The 20,890-nt window shown below is 40.6% G+C and overlaps 1 protein-coding gene across 1 annotated transcript in view; it reads left to right on the top strand.

The window, feature by feature from the left end:
- PPP1R42 (protein phosphatase 1 regulatory subunit 42) overlaps positions 1-20,890 on the top strand; it is a 52,718-nt gene that overhangs the window by 1,577 nt on the left and 30,251 nt on the right. Inside the window, exons 2-5 of the mRNA XM_089654270.1 lie at positions 3,588-3,784; positions 12,794-12,960; positions 13,046-13,184; positions 15,162-15,278. Coding sequence (XP_089510396.1) covers positions 3,653-3,784; positions 12,794-12,960; positions 13,046-13,184; positions 15,162-15,278 — 555 coding nt within the window. The 5' untranslated portion in view covers positions 3,588-3,652. The remainder of the gene's footprint in view (positions 1-3,587; positions 3,785-12,793; positions 12,961-13,045; positions 13,185-15,161; positions 15,279-20,890) is intronic.

Below are 20,890 nucleotides of genomic sequence, written 5' to 3'. Positions count from 1 at the left end.
GCCAAATATGACAGTGGAGGGGGGAGGAGGCAAACAAGCAGAGCTTCTACTTTTGGGTGGAACTCCACTTTATGCTCCTAGAAGCTGTTATTAGCATTTTTGTTTTCTGCTCCTACAAGCTACATAGTGTTCTCCTATGTGCCCATTCACACTACTTTAGGCTATTAGTGTTTTTTGAGCTTCAGCATCTTGGAGCAGAAAAAAATTGTTTTTGTAGAGTTTTTTGGAGTGTTTTCCCAGCATTTTTTGAGCTTAAAAAACACTGGTGTGCATGGAGCCTCAGGCTTTTCTTCTATTTTCATCTGGTGATTCAGCCAGTAAGTTTTTGTTTTTCAAAAGAACAAGATAGCTTTCAGATGTATGAGCACATCTGCGTGCATGCAGAGGACGGGACAAACACATTGTAGCCTAGGTGAGAAATAAGGAAATTCCGCTTTACAACACAAATAAATGTAAAAAACAAAATTCCATTGATAATTCTGAGAGGGGGAGGGGGAAGGAGGCAGGGCAGCATCACATTGATCACATCACATTTATTTAAATCTGAAGGTCCGCTTTAAAGCCCAACTCTGGGAAACTTTAAAATTCCCCATTGCTGTGGGGCTGTGCCTACCCTACAAGTGTTAATTGCTCATTTTGTAAAGGAGAGAAGAGAAGCACTTTAATGGATCTGATCCTCCACTCCCCTGGAAGATGGTTCTCCCCAGTGCTTTAGCAATGGACTGTGCAGTGGACTGTGCCCCTCATCATGCAGGGCTATGGAAAAAAACATTGGTCTTGATGATGTCAGGACCATTGGAGCATGGAGTAAGAAGACAGGAGGACATTTTTTTTTTTAATTTTAAAGAATATCTAACCCAGAGAGCAAAAAAATGCATTTTAGTGGAATTTACTGAACCTTCCCACTGTATGTAAACAAGCATCATTGTTATGTGGTCTCCTAGATTGTAAGCTCTAATGAGCAGGGCCCTCTGTTTCCTCTTGTACCAAATTGTATTGTAACTGTAATGTCTGCCTTCATTTTGTAAAGTGCTGAGCAAACTGTTGGCGCCATAGAAATCCTTTATAATAATAATAATGTACCACTATCAGCAATGTTGTAGTTCAGATCTCTGTGGTGCCCTATGACATTGTGACCCCAAACTCCTGCATGCATAAGTGCAGAGTGGTTTACATAGAGCACAGTGATAGGCATCCAATTAAACAACACATTTTAAAATGTAAGATGCGGTTTATAAATGTGAGCCCAGACATGATACAAATGCATTTTTTAATGTAAAAAGACATAAATAGGCGTACCTCGGCTTACGAACGCCTCGGTTACTGTCATTTTCGATTTATGAATGGAAATCCATTGAAAGTAATGCCTCGTTTTTTTGGGGTTTTTTTCGCAATACGAACAGATTAATTGGTTTTCAATGCATTTACAATTTTTTTTTAATCATGTCCCTGTACAGTGCACTTTATAAAGAGTTTTGAAAAGATAAGACTTTTTTTGACCTTTTTCTGACCTCCGGAACGGATTGATCGGTTTTCAGTGCATTTACAAATTGATTTTAATCATGTCCCTGTACAGTATTTATGCCTTTAACCACTTGTGTACCGGGCACTTTCACCCCCTTCCTGCCCAGGCCAATTTTCAGCTTTCAGCGCTGTTGCACTTTGAATGACAATTGCGTGGTCATGCAACATTGTACCCATATGAAATTTTTATAATTTTTTTGAGACAGATAGAGCTTTCTTTTGGTGGTAATTAATCACCACTGGGTTTTTTTATTTTTTGCTAAACAAACCAAAAACAACTGAAAATTGTGAAAAACAAGTTTTTTTCTTAGTGTCTGTTATAAATTGTAAATTAGTCATTTTTCTCCTTTATTGATGTGCGCTAACAAGGCTGCAGTGATGGTCACTGATAGGCTGCACTATTAGGTGGCACTGATAGGCACTGATGAGGAGGCATTGGTAGGTGGCACTGATAGGCATTGACAGATATCACTGATGGGCACTGAAAGTCAGTACTCATATATGGCACTGATAGGCGGCACTGTCAGGTAGCACTGACTAGCACTGTTCGGTGGCACTGTCTTGCACTGTTAGGCAGCACTGACTGGCACTGACTGGCAGCACTCAGGTGGCACTGACTGGCACTGATAGTTGGCACTGAAAGGCAGCTCAAATGGGCACTGATGTGTGGCATTGATGTCCACTGGTAGGCACTGATATGTGGCATTGATGTGTACTGATGGGCACTGACAGGTGGCATTGATGTGCACTTACAGGTGGCATTGATGGACACTGACAGGTGGCACTGATGGGGCTACACTGATCATCAGTGCCCTGATGATCAGTGTAGATGCGCGGTTAGAGTAGGAGGACATCATATAACATCCTCTCAGAACAAGAGAGCCACCGCCCGTCCATCATTTCCTTATCTGGCGGGTGGGAGCCGGTTAAAGTGCACTTTATAATGAGTTTTGAACAGATAAAATACTTTTTTTTTTACATTTTTCTGACCTTCGAAATGTATTAACTGGTTTTCAATGCATCCCTATGGGAAACCACATTTCGGTTTACAAATTTTTTGCAAACCAAAAAATCCCGCCGAATGCATTAAATTCATAAACCGAGGTACGCCTGCATTATATGATTATATATCCTATGAGGAAGTCACACTGTTCGTGACGAAATGCGTCAGGACGTGGTTACATGACATCATCACGCCGGCAGCACAAGGTCGGCCATTTTACTTGCTGTACTTTGGATGGATGTTTTCCCTTAAGAGGGCAACTTGTATTTTATGAAACAGGCGATGATTCTCGTGCACTGGATCAGTGCACTGTATTTGTGAGTATAGTTGATTATTTATATGAAAAAATCTATTCCTTGGGGTACTACATTACGAGGGATTTCCATTCTTTGCTCTACCGTATTGGCTTTTATGAGATCTACTGACATAAGATCGTGAGGAGAGGACAATTACTACCCAAGAAATTGGGAAGGCTGTTTTTGACATAACTTTTAGTTGGTCAGTTGGTGGAGGTAAGCGTCAGCATTGACAGGTGGATGCACATGGTGGTGCTGCAGCATGTGGAGACTGGGAGCAGGTCTTTTATTATTTAAGTGTGGACATTACTTTGCTAGCACAAACCTGGAGCACCGTAGATATTTTTTTTTGCAGTTCTATAAGGACTTTATTACTAATATTTTATCTAATATTTGTATTGTAAATGTCTATATATTTGATGTATCCCTGAATTACCAGGGGATATTTAATGTATTTATTTTATTCATTGTTATACACATAGGTGATGTGGGTATGTTATGACTGTACACATATAGGTTATTTTTCAGTTGTTGTTTTTTGCGACCATGCAAGACTTTTTGATGTGGAAACATGTCAGGCACTTACAGCAACAATTTATTTTGTTTAATTTTACTGTAGATTCACTGTTTTGGTGTTACTTTTAATATTTTTTTGGCAAGCGAGGATTATTTGTGATTATCATATATTATATCCATAAACACAACAGGCAAAGGTAAAAACAAAAGCAAAACAGTTACATGTGTTCATGTTTATGTCTCTTCAGGAAAATGATAAAGGATACATCCTAGAGAATCGTACTCTTCAAGCTATTAAACCCTTCAGGCAACGATGGTGCGATTGTCAGTTGATTTGATTGCGAGAACAAGCAGTCACCTGCGTAGCCGAAAAGATGAGTCCGTGGCCCAGTACCTGAAGAGGGTCACTCATCTGAATTATTCAAATAAAAGCATTGACAATGTTGTAAGTACCACTGTGTTGTGAATAGAAACTATAGTTATATTTTCCTTTCAGACAGGTAGACTCCATTCCGATCAGCAGAGGATTAGCTCACAGATCCACTGCTGGTTGGAACAGAGCGGGCAGATGACAGGTCTATGTCCATTCAGTTTGTGCAGAGTGAACATGGACAGAGCCCGCTCTACTGTATGGGCGGCCGGGAGTAAATGAACTTCACTGTATGTTTACACCCCAATACCTACGGACACAAGTTAGTTGACACCCCCCTGTCCATAGGAGTGCATGGACCTTCTGATCAGCTCTGCCTGAAAAACAGACAGGTGGACCTGACTGGATCGCATATGTGAAAGGGACCTTATGCTTTTTCTGAAATATGACTTTCATGGTGCCTTGCATCCATACACAAGCTGCAGTTGTATCTGTTACTACTGTATGCATCAATCACAACTAAATGTGCATGATACTTGGAACTAGTGGTGCACCGAAATGGAAATTCTGGTGCCGAAGCTGAAAATTCAAAATGCACTTGGCCGAAAACTAAAATTGAAATGCGCAGTTTTTAAAAATTAATATATATTTTTTGGAAAAAAATACACTTTGATTTAAAAAACAAAAAAACAATATATACCACTTTTTTTTGTAAATAGATACCCAACATGTCACGGTTTAAAATTGCGCACGCTCATGGAATGGCGTGAAACTACGGTACTTCAAAATCTCCATGGATAATGCTTTAAAAATTTCTACAGGTTAGCAGTGTAAAGTTACAGAGGAGTTCTAGTGCTAGAATTATTGCTCTTGCTCGGAGGTTCGTGGCAATACCTCACTTGTGTGGTTTGAACACCATTTACTTATGTGGGCATGGCCTACATATGCGTTCACCACTATGTGCGAGCACGGGGCCACTTTAAACTTTTATTTTATTATTTATTTAATAGTTTGGGGGTTTTTTTGCACTGTCCCTTTAAAAAAAATTTTAATCACTTTTATTCTTATCACAAGAAATGCATTCATCCCTTGTGATAGAAATAATTAGTGACAGGTCCTCTTTATAGAGAGATATGGGGTCAGTAGAATCCCACATCTCTCCTCTGCAATGTCAAGCATTGGATCAAAAAAAAGCATTGATCCAATGCTTTTAAAAAAAAAAAAATGGCCGGAACTGGTGAAATTTCCTTCACTAATCTCTATGCCCAGCATCAGGATCGTTCAATGGTTTCTCAGGTAAGAGTGAGAACTACCAAGCAGCGGCGGCGGCGATGGTAGGCGAGGGGCGGGGTTTTTTCGTAAACTGTATTGGTGCTTTTTTTTATATTGGCTGACGGCCAAAAGGGGTGTTTTAGGCCGAAACGTTTCATCCTCCGAAATTTCAGTGCATCCCTACTTGGAACAGCAGTACCTTAAAAATAAACCATGTTTATTTGCCTTAATGACTGTAGAGTAGACTTTTTCAACTGGGGTGCCTTCGGGGTTCTTCAGAGATGCCTTAAAATTGTCTAAAAAAAAAAGTAACTGGATCAAGCCTGTCTTTTTTTGTTACACAGAGCCACAGGTTTTCATTTTGTAGCATTACCACCTTAGGCACCATCCAGGCCAGCCGCTGGCATCCTAACACCAAGACATCATAGGTTGATAAGGAGGACATCTGTCAGGGATGCGGGTGTGACCAGAGATGTGTGTACTGACACAGGGAAACGCAGGCTTCAGATATGGTATAAATAAGACAATTTATTAAGACTAACAATACAAATATAAACGCAGTGCACCAAACCCCAAGCTAACACAAATACATACAACAAGGTGAAACAAACCCAAACCTAAACTGGTATAGATACACAGGTACATACACATATAGAGCACAATGTAGTCAGGCAGGCCGGGTCGATAACTATCGGGCAGGTAGGTACAGGAGGAGCAGGCGGAGAGAATGGTCACTGTCACAAGCCAGGGATCAAACAGGAGAAGTCAGCAGAGGTCAGGATCAGGCAGGGTCGGCAGCAAGTCAGGCAGAAACAGGAACAGGAATGCAGGTTACAAGGTACAGGGGCCCATGGAAAAACACACACCAAGGCACAGACTGCAGGTCTGGCCATCCCTTAAATACACCTGCAATCAGCCCCAGGTGATGGCTAATTGCCGAAGTGAACCTCTGGTTGTTGAGAGTACCCGCTGGCCAGCCCTGGTACTGCAGCCCACAAGGCAGGTGAGTCCCACCACTATTGGCAAGTCCATTCCTGACAACATCAGACACCTAAGGGTGTCCTTGTTTGCTTTCCCTTGCTTTTCTCCATCAGTACTGGGGTAACATTAGCTGAATGAGGGAGAGAAACTGAGGGAGAAGAGAATACATTAATTACCAGTGTGCAAAGGTATATTTGTAAAATAGATCACCTCTAATTTTGGGTGTCCTACACATGTGGATGCTGGTAGATTATTTAAAAGTATTGGTTTAGATTTTTACATTTCAGAATGGGGATTCTTGAGATTGTGCAGAATTTTAAGTCTTAGATTGTAAGCTCCAAGGATCAGGCCCTCTTAACCCTCTTGTATTGAACTTTATTGTTGCTGTATTGTCTCCCCTTATATTGTAAAGTGCTGAGCAAACTGTTGGCACTATATAAATCCTGTATAATAATAATAATAAGGGTGCCTTGACTGAAAAAAAGGTTGAGAAACTGCTGTTAAGTGGAGTGCCTTATATAAATCAAGCAGAATGAGTCGGAATGACTCGTTGCAGAATATAGAACTTGCAGCAGTGTTCAGAATGAGGCGGAGTGCAGTAGGAAATGTATAGCTCAGAATACAGAAAGGTGGTGTGTAGTTCACATTAGCATGAGGCAAGTTGGGCAAAGATGCCATATCAGGGTACTTTAGAAAAAATAAAAAGGAAAAAAATGACCTTCTAGAAATTAGAAATGTTATCTCTTTCCTTATAGGCTTCTTGCACACTAGAGTAAAAAATGCCACATTTTTTACTGATCTGAACAGGGGTGCAACCTTGTCTATGGAACAATGCACCAGGGGCAATTTTTTAAAAAACTGCTTGTCCAGGGACTGAATCGGTGCCCCAGTCTTCTTGTCCCTCATGACAATATACTTGTCCAAATAAAAAAATATATAAATTTTAACAAAACTGTGTTTAGATCGGAGGTGATTTTAGGAATGTCTGGGGCTTTTAAAAACAAAAGGGGCTTTATGGCGAATTAAACATTTAATATTTTTAACATTGCGCTGTGTATCTCCTCCCCTCCCTGCCTCTCTCCAGCACCGCACCCGGGGACTAGCAGGGAGGGGAGAGACCTTGCAGTGTAATGAGCACTGATTGGCTGCTCCTTAGGAAAGGGTGGGTCAGGGCTTATCCTTTATCCCTTTCACTGCCAGAGCCATTTTTTGCACACGTTTAAAAAATCATTTTAGCCCTGAATGACATAAAACCCCCAAACATGATTTATTTTCTGAAAGCAGAGACCCTAGAGAATAAAATAGTGGTAGTTCCAATTTTTTATGTTGCATGATATTACCACAAAATTTCTGTAGAACATACAAGTAAGTTAATTTTAGGGCACAAAAAAGCAATAAATTACTCTATTTTTTTTTTTTTTAAATATAAAAGATGAGGTTGCATCGAGTAAATAGATATCCAACTTGTCAAACCTTAAATTTGTGCAGGATTGTGAAATGGCGACGAACTTAAGTACTCTATATTTTCTATAGGTCGACACTTTTAAAGCTCCTTATAGATAATCAGTTTAGCGTTATGGAGGGGGTCTGGTGCTGGAGTTATTGCTCTCATCCTGGTGTACACGGCAATATGTAACAAGTGTATCGCAATCTACGTTTTCATGCATAGGCGTGGGGGTGCCTCAATTTCTTTTGGGGGGGGGTGGTATGTGCTTGGGTGTAACTTTCATTTTTTATGATACAAAAACCTTTTTGTTTTTTTTTTACTTTTTTTTTCCCCCTATGTGAAGGTTTTTTGGTGACATGTTCTCTTTGTTGAGGCATCCAGGGTCTAAAAGACCCTGCATGTCTCCCCTGTGCTCCACTGAATATAATGCGTTACACTCTTTCCCGGCTTTCATGGCTGGGAATCTCTCAACGGGGCCCCGGAAGTGACATCATAACGTCACTTCCGGGTCAGGACAAGAACAGGAGGGAAGCAGATGTGTCCGCTCTCCTCCCTCCCCTCTAGCTTATGGCAGAGAGTCGGTCCCGGTCCCACAGATGGGCAAGTGGAGCCCAGGAGACCTCATGGGGGGGGGGGGGGGGAGGCTGGCACTGTATGGAAGCAATCAGGCTGCCACCCGAATGCTTCCACCTGACAGGTGAGGCCTCTGCTTGCCCGATGGTAGAAAGGTAAAAAAACTGCCTGCCCGATGCCCAGAACTACCTTTCCCAGGCATCGGGCGATAGGAATCGAACATCCCGGACAGCTACGTAAAAATCAATAATACAGACTACGAGTACAAAGCAGTAAATTACGCAAATACCTACCGTATTTTTCGCTCCATAAGACGCACCTGACCATAAGACGCGCCTAGGTTTTAGAGGAGAAAAACAAGAAAAAAAATATTCTGAACCAATGAACTGCAGACATAGTACAGGAAGTGACCAAACACTGCGGACACAGTACAGGAGATGACCAGAGACTGCAGACAGTACAAGAGATGACCAAAGACTGCGGACACAGTACAGGAGAAGGACCAGAGACTGCGGACACAGTACAGGAGATGACCAGAGACTGCAGACAGTACAAGAGATGACCAAAGACTGCGGACACAGTACAGGAGAAGGACCAGAGACTGCAGACACAGTACAGGAGATGACCAGAGACTGCAGACACAGTACAGGAGATGACCAGAGACTGCAGACACAGTACAGGAGATGACCAGAGACTGCGGACATAGTACAGGAGATGACCAGAGACTGCAGACAGTACAAGAGATGACCAAAGACTGCGGACACAGTACAGGAGAAGGACCAGAGACTGCAGACACAGTACAGGAGATGACCAGAGACTGCAGACACAGTACAGGAGATGACCAGAGACTGCGGACACAGTACAGGAGATGACCAGAGACTGCGGACACAGTACAGGAGATGGACCAGAGACTGCGGACATACTACAGGAGATGACCAGAGACTATGGACATAGTACAGGAGATGGACCAGAGACTGTGGACACAGTACAGGAGATGACCAGAGACTGCAGACACAGTACAGGAGATGACCAGAGACTGCGGACATAGTACAGTAGATGACCAGAGACTGCAGACAGTACAAGAGATGACCAAAGACTGCGGACACAGTACAGGAGAAGGACCAGAGACTGCGGACACAGTACAGGAGATTGCCAGAGACTGCGGACACAGTACAGGAGATGACCAGAGACTGCGGACACAGTACAGGAGATGGACCAGAGACTGCGGACATACTACAGGAGATGACCAGAGACTGCGGACATAGTACAGGAGATGGACCAGAGACTGTGGACACAGTACAGCAGATGACCAGAGACTGCGGACACAGTACAGGAGATGAGTTGAGGTCTACCTATGATGCCAATTACAGGCCTCTCTCATCTTTTTAAGTGGGAGAACTTGCACAATTGGTGGCTGACTAAATACTTTTTTGCTCCACTGTGTAGTGGCAACAAAAAAACTTTGTGAACCCCTTGGAATTAACTGGTTTTCTGCAGTAATTTGCCATAAAATGTGATCTGATATTCATCTAAGTCACAACAATAGACAAACACAATGTGCTTAAAGGATAAGTTCTCCTTTCATAACATGATACATGTTACATCCATATTCAGGAACTGACCAGCCCCCACTCCTCCCCACTCCCTGTTATGACAGGGGAAGCACACATACTGACAGATCAGCAGGAGACCTGCACAGCACCAACGATCTGCTGATTGCCGCTGTAATGCTTTACAGACTCCAGAAACAAAAAATAATAATTGCACATTTTTGTACCTGCAAAAAATGTGTATTTATTATCCTTTAAGCAGATAACACATACAATTCTAATTTCTTGTCACTTTTAGCATGTATGCATTGGGCAACTAGAAGAGGATAAAGAATTTTACGCAAGTATACACATATATAACATTTACTCATGTTTATGCAAGAACGTTACAAAACATTTTACTCAGGGTCTTTATTTTAGCAAGACCCTGAGTATTAACACCAGTAAACTATTACCTCCATTTGCAAGACGCCATGCTTTGCTTTCTGATTTGGCTTTGACCTAAGATACAAGTAACCAAATTTTATATATAGAAAAAACAACTCCCCCATACTCTGACCAACCAATATCTGCTTTGATATCCAAAAATCAGAATGATCGCAACCCACTTTGCATGAGCTTGCGCTGAAGCTGCTTTTATGTCCATTTTCAGCAAATGTCCAATATGCACGTATGGTTTTAAATCTATAAGGGTGTATTTAGTCGGTTGTGTTGCAGTAACGTGTGGCAATACTCATTTGTTTCTCTAATGCACTTGGTGTGGTCCATTTAGGTGCCATTAATATTGAATGTCATGGCAATGTACCAGAACAGACCTGCATTTTAGCCCATAACAGCATACAGAGGTGAACCATCTGTGTGTAATGCTGCTCTGGGAGACCACTGGATCTCTTGTGGTGTGTTGGGAGCCCTTTCAAAATGAATTTCTGCCTTATTGCAATGTGCATTGTATGACTTTATTTAAATGAAAGGAAAACAGTGTGGGGCCTCTGAAATATGGACATATTGGAATAGACAAAAAAGGACACTTTTCATTAGTATAAATGCATTCATTGTACAGCGCATACAAGCCTTCATATGTATGTGTGGGCTTTATATGCTTGTGCAGATTCCTCTTCATAGTTCTTGCAGACTTGTGTTCCCAAGACACCTCATCTTTCACTCTGCCTTCACAATGCATTACGGTGACGCCTGAACATTGGAAGTTTTTTCCTTTCTTCAAACAATAGAACAACACTTTAAGTGGTAATTGGTGTGCTCACTGTGGCTTGTTCACCCCTGTCAGTAGACTTTTCCTGTTATTTCTAGGTTAGACATTGTCTTAGGAGACTCCAAATTACACTTCAGGTGACGTGCAGTGCTTTTATCGAGGGATTGCAAACCTTAAAACATAAACTTTGCTCTTTGTAAAAAAATTGTCTAACTCGAAGAACATTTTGTAGTTCTTAGATATAAAGGACAACTCTAATCAATGAGTAAAAGTTCTATGCTAAGCTCCATTGCCAGAAAGCTTAATGTGAAACTTTCGAAATTATTTTCATTCCTGTTACAAAAGATTGCCAATGAAAATGATCATTAATACTGAAAGTGAAAAAAAATCTCTCCGATACACAGATATATAGCAATAAAATACGAGCTGCAGTAGAATGCAAGGTGTTATTATTAGTTTTTACATTGGTATGTGTCTTTATTAAGGAGATTCCCCTCACTTCCTCTCCCAGTGTCACTGGCCATTCCATCTGTTGGTATAATACAGCATCTGCTGATGTCCCTAATCCCCACACACTGAGAACAGTATTGCAGTTATAACAGACATCAGTGCTGGGGTCATGCCTTCACCTCCTTCTACACTTGGCCATACACAAAACACATGCACACAGGGTCACCACAGGTCCCTTTTCTGAATGGCTCAGCCTAGACAGTAACAGAGATATGACACAAGCATGGTGTCTATATCTGGGTATACACTAGTAGAATTTCCTTTGACATTTCTTTATTGTAAGCATGTTCATTCGTTTTTCTAATCGTTAGTGGGGCCAGGGCCGGTTCACACCATCATTTCTACGTTCCAGATGCATTTCTATTTTTGATTCTTTCCAATGTGTTTTTGATGGGGTTTTTTTCCTCTCTGTTGTTCTTCCTCTCAATTCAGGGCATGTGCATTCTGGTGTGTTTTTTGATGCATTTTGCCATGTTACATATGTGTTCCATACAGAAAAAAAGCAGCTTGTTCTACTTTTGTTGACTGCACTGGAATGCACTACACTGGTGTGAACTAGGGCCATTGGAATACATGGACCTAGTGCATGTGCTTTTGATACAGATTCAAAATTGACTGGACTGCATCTGTGATAAGATGCAGTGATAAGAAAATTTGAGGGAACAGAATGGAAATTTTTTCTCAAATGTACAAATTTCTTCACAGTGTATGTGGTTTTTAGTTCCGTAAAGTCCATTCATTCCAAAATGGATTGTTAGAATCAAATAAAATCCTGAACTACTTTCGAAAGACCAACTGAGAATTTTCATTCAAAATTCTACTAGTGTACACCCAACTTATCATACCTGGAAGGCAGATGTCAGTGGGGGGATCAAAAGTATACCTGGAGCTGTTCTATCTGTTGCATCTAAAAGACATCTTTTGAAGCTGTATGAAGAAATCCAGCATGCTATTACTACACAACAGAGGTATCCTCTCTAAAGCTTGTAAAAGGATGGCCCCTGTATTTGGGCTTTAAGTTAGGACCTTACTAAGTCTACCTTATTTTGCGTTTCATATTATTTTTCAGTGATCCCTCCCTAGTCAGGCTTAGAAAAGTTTCATAATACCTATTGCCAGCTATTTTGTGATGTGCAGATTTCCCCCCTAAAACTGCATTTCTTTGAATATAGTGCTTCCAGGGGATGTTACTGGATGTGTATTAGGGATGTAAATAATTCCTTTCTGAATGTTCAGGCCATCAAAAATCTGCTCTGTTTAAAATCAGCTTCAACTGAGAAACGCAACTCTTTTAAGGCACTGCTCCCTGTCTGCTTTGGTGGCAGCTCTCGATGCTCTTCCAGGATTGACAGCTTCAATCCACTTCCTGTGAGCCCAGGTTACCATAGACACACCTCCTGGGGGTGTGTCACCACATCGGCAGGGCTTACAGTACAATACTGCATAAAGCAGTGCTGACATCATGTCATGGAAATTGTATTAGTGCCATTTGTATCACTACCTACTAAAAGAGCAGTTATGATGCTGCATTTCTTTTCCAGGAGGATCTATCTATTTGCAAAAACCTCACAGTTTTATACCTGTATGATAACAACATCAGTCGCATTGGAAATCTTGGATTTGCAACAAACCTAACACACCTGTACCTCCAGAATAACCTTATATCCAGCATAGAAAACCTGAGTGGGCTTAAGAGACTTGAAAAGCTGTAAGTTGCACCATTGCATAACATTTCACCTTCCAGCTTTGAATATATTGAGTTGTGACATTTTGGAATAAACACTTTTCTGCAGGTACCTGGGTGGCAATTATCTCACTGTGGTTGAAGGTTTAGAGGATCTTCACGAACTAAGAGAACTGCACATTGAGAGTCAACATATTCCACAAGGAGAGAGGCTACTGTTTGATCCTCGAACGCTCCATTCCCTAGCTGTAAGTATCCAGATTGTATAGTGCACACTTGTTCTACAAGGCAGAGAGCACAAGGTTGTCCAAACTGCAGTAACCTATAGTAACCAAATATAAATGTACTGTCAAAAGAACAGTAAGGGGTTTATCTTTACCTCATTGAATAGGTCAGACAGACAAAGCGAGCTATGTATGATATTTGCTTGTTTTAAATGTGTAGCATGACATTTGACATTGATTTTTTTTGTCCCTCTTTGTACAAGTTTCTTAAATGCATGTGTCTGTATCATAAAGCCTTACTACACTTTTATGGTGTGTGACAAGGATTATGACAGGTATTGTAACTTACACTTTAGATCAGGGGTCTCCAAGCCTTTTAAACAAAGGGCCAAGTCCTTTGGACTTTGGGGGGGGGGTGGCAGACTGTGCACCGTGGGATTAAGCAATACCCCATCTTTGGTATTAGGTGGAGAAATAGTTGGTGTCAGTGGGAGGAATAGTGCCCCATTGTTAGTGTCAGTGGGAAGAATAGTGCCCCGTCATTGGTCTCAGTGGGAAGAAGAGTACCCCATCATTGGTGTCAGTGGGAATCATAGTGCACCATCATTGATGTCAGTGGGAAGAATAGTGCCCCATCATTGATGTCAGTGGGAAGAATATGCCCCATCATTTTTGTCAGTGGAAAGAATAGTGCTCCATTTCTGGTGTCAGTAGGAAGGAATAGTGCCACATTGTTGGTGTCAGTGGAAAAATAGTGCCCCATCATTGGTGACAGTGGGAGGAATAGTTCCCCATCGTTGTCAGTGGGAGGAAGAAAGCTCCATCGTTGGTGTCAGTGGCAAGAATAGTGCCCCATATTCGGTGTCAGTGGGAAGAATAATGCCTCATTTTTGGTGTCAGTGGGTGGAATTGTGCTCCATCTTTGGTGTCTTCATTGCATCTGTATTGTCCTCCTTCTGCTATTTCCTATTTATATCCCATGAAAAATCTACTACAAAAAAAAAATCACTTTGACAAAATGTTTTCTTTGTTCATTACTAAAATGAACTACACTAGAATATATAGTAGTTTCCTAATTTTCCCATTAACATTGGGTAATTGTAACTTTATCCTTACAAAATATCCTGATCTGCAGCTGATCATAATGTCTCTGGGAACTTTGTGATGATAGCAGTCAAGGCTGACCTTTTGTTTTGTACAAAATTGGACTGATCCAAATAATTTAATTTCAAAGATTTTTCTTATAGTAGAAAGGCACAGAACATTGTCCCAGGTGGAATACAAAAAAAGACAAAAAAGCACAGGGCCCTAACGAGTGTGTGGGGATCAGAGCTGAGATGTTACATCTTCAGAATCTGAGAACATGACAGCTGGGTCCCAGCTCAAAAATGAGAAATTAGTGATAAAAAGTGTCTACACTATCTTAGAGCCTAGAACTGTAGCCAACAAAATACTAACCTAACGATGAATGAAAAGTAAAAAGGGTATCTATCCACTTGAATGGTAAAATGGAATAAATTTGTGGTAGATTTGGAGAGGAGCAACTTAATTCAGAAGGAAAAAAAGCTTTTACAAAGATGAACACAAAAGAGATCTTAGAAAGAAAGGCAAAGGAGGTAGGAAGGTGGGGGAAAGAACATGGAGAGAAGAAGGAGGCATGAAGACCATAGCCCAAGCCAAGAGCCAATCTCCAGGTAAACCTTAAGCATTGCAAATGTTGTTGGATCCATGGAGGTGAGATAATAACCAAAGGGAGCCAAATATTTGGAAATATGTAATACGTATCTGACAGAATTCTAGATAACGTCTTGGTAATCATGAAGCCATGAAGACAGGTTTTGACTTCACAGAAACTTGATACAAATGATCCAGCCAGGTATATCACTGTTTACCTCAGAAAGTTCTGGTGCTGGGGTTTTCTGCATTATGGACATACATGCACAATTCATCTACCTTCGTTTTCCTAATACTATTGTTGAAGTGCATACTCTGTCTCTACAGAAGTCTCTCTGTGTGCTGAATATTAGCAATAACAATATTGATGAACTGAAGGAGCTTGCAGTCTTGGAAAATCTGACTCAGCTTGTGGCCATGGACAATCATCTTACAGATATTAAGGTAATAATCAGTTCCTAGAAACTCAGAAGTCCATTATATGGACAATAAATGTATTTGTATTCATATTGACTAGAAACCATTGATTCATCAAACATAATGGAAAGAAAGAGTGTGAAAATTTCGCACAAGACATACAGTGCAATCAAGTATACCTGGCAACCTACCTTTCGTCACATTTGTGTCTGTGCGAAGGCAGCATTCCATCTATTAGTTTATCAGGGAGAAGAAGGACTATGAATGTTATAAGACAGAAGAGGTTAGTGGAGAGAAACCAAAAAGAGAAGCAGCAATTTGCCACCTGGCAGCCATTCTCTTTCTATCTACCTTGCTGATAGTGGGTTCAGTAGTGTTTGAGTATACATGCCTACCATAGTAGGGGTGGATTGAGCAGATTGATATAAGGGAGTATACAATTTTTCTGGAAACAGTATAAACTGAAGGGAAGAAAAAAATTCTATTCTACCTATAATAATTAAATCCCCGTTTTTCCTTTCTGCCCTCCAGTCAAAATGGTTGCAATGTAGCTGATTGCTCTGGGCAACACAGACAGTTTTCCTTCCCACAGTGTTTTTACATACAGCCAGTATGCAAAAATATATCATTTTCATTTTGCTTTGTATGTCTTGTATTACCTAATTGTATTCCTTTATCCTAAAAAGTAGATTTAAAGAGCTTTATCAAGAGAGTTTAACACTTTTCAGACACTTTGGAAGGTTGAGAGGGATGTCTAGGCCTAGCTCTGGAAAGGAACAAAGGTTGTTAGGAAAGGATCATCTATTCAGTTTAAGGCAGGATATCTCAGCACTGCTGATTAGAGAACTGGATCTGGACTTCACATAGCTTTCACTTATGGTTTTCCCCTGGATGTTTAATAAATACATATAATCTTTAAATATCCAGCACTTACAGGTGAAACTCGAAAAATTTGAATATCGTGCAAAAGTTCATTTATTTCAGTAATGCAACTTAACCTCCCTGGCGGTATGATTATTTCAGATTTTTGGTGCTGAAAGCTTTACCATTATTTTGCATGGAAATATTTAGTTTTTTTATTGTAGGCTGTAATATTTAGGAATAACTCACTGAAATCTGTCCGAACAAGAGTCTAGTAAACATCCGGGGTATGATAAAATTTGAAACACAAAATCATAAATTATAATTTAATAAATAATCATAAAAAATAATAATATAATAATAATACATTTAATTCAATAATATAATCAAACCGAAAACACTGAAATTTGAAATATAGCGCCAAGTTCGCACATCACTGAGCAAAGTCGCAAAATTGTTTTCAGTGTCTGATGACGAATTTCTCCACGAATCATTATCACTCAATTCTGCAAGTGGTTCTAATTTACTATCGCTGTTCTCTAGCCGGTCTAAAACCGCTTTTGACCTAAAGGGACGCTTTTTGGACGCCATGGACTTTTCTAAGTTTCCAGGCTGAAAGAACAGTCAAAATGCAGACAGGGGACAGGACAAAGCACTCGGGACAAAATGTATGTGAAATAGGTTGAAACAGCAATGTTTTACAATGTAAAATTCGTTTTGAAAAAAATGAAATTTTTTTTAAATTTTCAAATTTCCCGCCGCCGGCGCCCGTACATCCTGACGTCACAGGGACCGGAACACAGAAGCCGGATGCCGGCATCAGCCGGAGGAGATGGCCGGGGACGCTGCAGGGGACACATCGCAGGAGCGAAGGACAAGGTAAGCCCTGCAGGAACTCCCTATGCAGCGCCGCATGGTAAGCCCGAGTGTAGCTCGGGGTTACCGCTTTTGGTACAGAAACTTTACCCCGAGCTACACTCGGGAATACCGCCAAGGAGGTTAAAAGGTGAAACTAATATATGAGATAGACTCATTACGTGCAAAGCAAGATAGTTCAAGCTGTGATTTGTCATAATTGTGATGATTATGGCTTACAGCTCATGAAAACCCCAAATCCACAATCTCAGAAAATTAGAATATTGTGAAAAGGTGCAATATTCTAGGGTCAAAGTGTCCCACTCTAATCAGCTAATTAAGCCATAACTCCTGCAAAGGGTTCCTGAGCCTTTAAATGGTCTCTCAGTCTGGTTCAGTAGGAATCACAATCATGGGAAAGACTGCTGACCTGACAGTTGTGCAGAAAACCATCATTGACACCCTCCATAAGGAAGGAAAGCCTCAAAAGGTAATTGCAAAAGAAGTTGGATGTTCCCAAAGTGCTGTATCAAAGCACATTAATAGAAAGTTATGTGGAAGGGAAACGTGTGGAAGAAAAAGGTGCACAAGCAGCAGGGATGACCGCAGCCTGGAGAGGATTGTCAGGAAAAGGCCATTCAAAAGTGTTGGGGACTTTCACAAGGAGTGGACTGAGGCTGGAGTCAGTGCATCAAAAGCTACCACACACAGATGGATCCTGGACATGGGCTTCAAATGTCGTATTCCTCTTGTCAAGCCGCTCCTGAACAACAAACAACGTCAGAAGCGTCTTACCTGGGCTAAAGAAAAACAGACCTGGTCTGTTGCTCAGCGGTCCAAATTCCTCTTTTCTGATGAGAACAACTTTTGCATCTCATTTGGAAACCAAGGTCCTTATACGTATATGCTTATACTTTTCAGAGGTCCGATATTGTTCTATGTACAATCCTTGTATTATTGATTGCATGTACTATTCTAATTTTCTGAGATTGTGGATTTGGGGTTTTCATGAGCTGTAAGCCATAATCATCACAATTATGACAAATCACGGCTTGAAGTATCTTGCTTTGCATGTAATGAGTCTATCTCCATATATAAGTTTCAATTTTTAGTTGCATTACTGAAATAAATGAACTTTTGCACGATATTCTAATTTTTCGAGTTTCACCTGTATTGCCTTTTAAAATGGTCCCTTACCTTACCATAGCTTTACTCTGGATGATGGTAGCTCAGAGCCATGGCACACTGCAGTGTGCCCACCTCTAGTATTGGCAGACACCTTGGTTGTATAGACAGCCCTCCTTCATCTCCTGCACTTGATAGTAAAATTAGGAAACAGCACCTACTGAAGATAATGTAGCACACAACCTAATTTCCAAGATGGTGGAAATTAGCAGGAGGTGTGCTACTGGGTGCTGGGCTTCCCCAACCTTCAAGCTTTCTTTCAACCACAGAAAGCATGTGTATGTTAAGGGACCTTCCAAGTGGCAATATGTGTATTTACATCAATATTCCTATTTAATAGAGGAATAGTTAAAAAAAAACTACCGAAGCAGCCATCCAGGAGGACTAGAAGTATAAAGTGGGACATCAATCAAAACTTTGCGGTTTGTTTTGGCTAGATTAGGGAAGGGTTAGAGCCTCAGCCAGATGTTTATCATCCCTGTGATGGAGATTGCCCTTACTTCCTGTGTGATCACTAGGAAAAGAGCTGAGGGAAAGGGATGCTAATTGCAAAAAACCCTGACAGAGGTTCTATGCCTTTTCCGCAATAAACAAAATAAAAAAAACCAAAAGCTTTGACTAGAGTTTTCTTTTTTTTCCAGACCAGCATTTGCAGAGAATGTCCAGTTTGTTTATGTAACCATGTATTCTTCCAGTCACTATCAGACTTATTATGGCTACAGGATTGTATTCTGGTCAACACTTTATATAAATAAATGTAAAAGTATAAATTCCAGTTAAAGTGGTTCTAAAGTCCAGGTGTTTTTTACCTTAATGAATTCTTTGCATTAAACTAAAAAACACCCCGCTAACTATGCCCATCGCAAACACTTAGCCAAGTCCTTTGTTGGTCCAGCACTGTGCCTAGCTGCAACTTTTCTCTCTGCTCTTACTCCTCCAACAGGCTACGCTGAGAGCAATGGGAGCCATTGGCTCTTGCTGCTGTCAGTCAAATCCTTTGAGGAGGGATCAGGGTGGCATGACCCATCTACTCTGTATGCGTCTATAGACGTCTAAATGGGTGCCCCCACAGCACATAGCTGGGGGCACAAGGGGTACCTGTAAAAAGAAGTTGGAGAAACATAGCACAAGGGACATTTTTAAGATGAAAGAGGGGAGTGCACCGAAGGGGGACTGTCAAAAAAGAGGTAAGGGACCTCAATATTGTGCAATATTGTTGTACAGAGCAAGCAAGTATAAACCTCTTTTTTATGTTAATAAAAAAAATGCCCTTAGAACCACTTTAATTTCATTGCATCTACGTTTTATGGTCACACTGTCAAATTACCACTTAGACAGCTTTATCATCATGATGACTTTAATGTATTCAAACTCTGCCCTGTATTGATTATTGGAAGAGCATCATGAAAAGATGGATTCATTTTCCTTCTGTCTCAGCTATGGCCAGGGTACAACATATAGATTTTCTTTTCCCACAGAGATTATGACAAGCAGTCAAACCGGTGACAAATTGCTGTCTGAAGTCCTAGTTAAAGATCCCAAGTTAAGAATTTTTCCAATACGGATTACACTCCATTGTTCAGATGCAAGTTCATAATGGGCAGTATTAGGAGGGGAGAAGGCTATTGCCAGTGTTACATCCCCTGTGTATGACTTGTGATTTCTTAGTAACTTCTAAGTGATGCTGTGACATGATCATTTATCAAGTAGAGCCTGCATAAAAAGACGCTGGTCCCTCTAGTAATAGTTATTGAAAGGCTGGAAAGCGAGAGCACTTTATTAGAGACAGGAAGGCAATAAACAACTAGAGCGTGTCCAAAGAAGTAATCATATTTCACCACAGAATTAGAGTATTCTAAGATAAACATACACCGGGACCAGCATGTTCTGGGTCATTTATCAAGTGAGTAGCAGTTAGTAAAAAATGCTTCAGAGTAGCAATAGATTTATCAAAGGCTGGTGCTACAAATTGTGCGTTTCTTGGTAATGTATGACTTTCTCCTTTCCCTGATGAACATTATTAATCTAAAAACCACAAAAATAAACACAACTATTTTTCTTTAAGTATATGTTGTGAAAATTAGAAGGATGAGGTCAGGGAAAATGACACTGACTGCAGAAAATAGTTTTCTGTGTTGCTCATACAAAAGTATTTTTTTTCTTCTTTTTTTTTAAAATCCAAATCCATAATTAGCATAGCATGGGATTTTGAATGCAAATGTCTTTTTCATTATATGCAGTTCCATTTATGTGTACCTGAAAGCTATTGTTTAGAAGGGTCCTGTGTATGGGACCTGTTTGGGCTGATGAGCAACTAAAGACACGATGGTAGTACAGCCTACAGGTAGTAGAAAACAGTGATGCTAATGAGAGACTGACATATCCAAAGGTGTATCTTCATAACTCTTGATGCAGCTGCATGGTAATGCCATCACGACTGTACGTGGTTATTGTGTTTCATGACTTCTCATTCAGGTGCCGTGACTGCTGAATACAATAGCTGGCAATCAAGATTCCTCCATCTCTGCTGTTTAGCACGGTTGGGGAATCTGTTGATTCTCTTTTTTTTCTCCTGTGAGACTGTTGAGCTGGTGTTAATCACAGCTGCCATACTTCCCGTGTAGCAAAAGAATTTTTGTGATTGATTTCCCATGTTGCTTGGAATTGCTCTTTAATGTTTCTTAAAACAAGGTTAAATATAGCCCTATGCATATACTTTTTATACTTTCACGGAAACC

Source organism: Staurois parvus, unplaced genomic scaffold (assembly GCF_062004578.1).
Source record: "Staurois parvus isolate SC_StPar_1 unplaced genomic scaffold, SC_StPar_1.0 ptg000748l, whole genome shotgun sequence".
Lineage (NCBI taxonomy): Eukaryota > Metazoa > Chordata > Amphibia > Anura > Ranidae > Staurois > Staurois parvus.
This window is presented reverse-complemented; position numbering and strand designations above follow the sequence as displayed.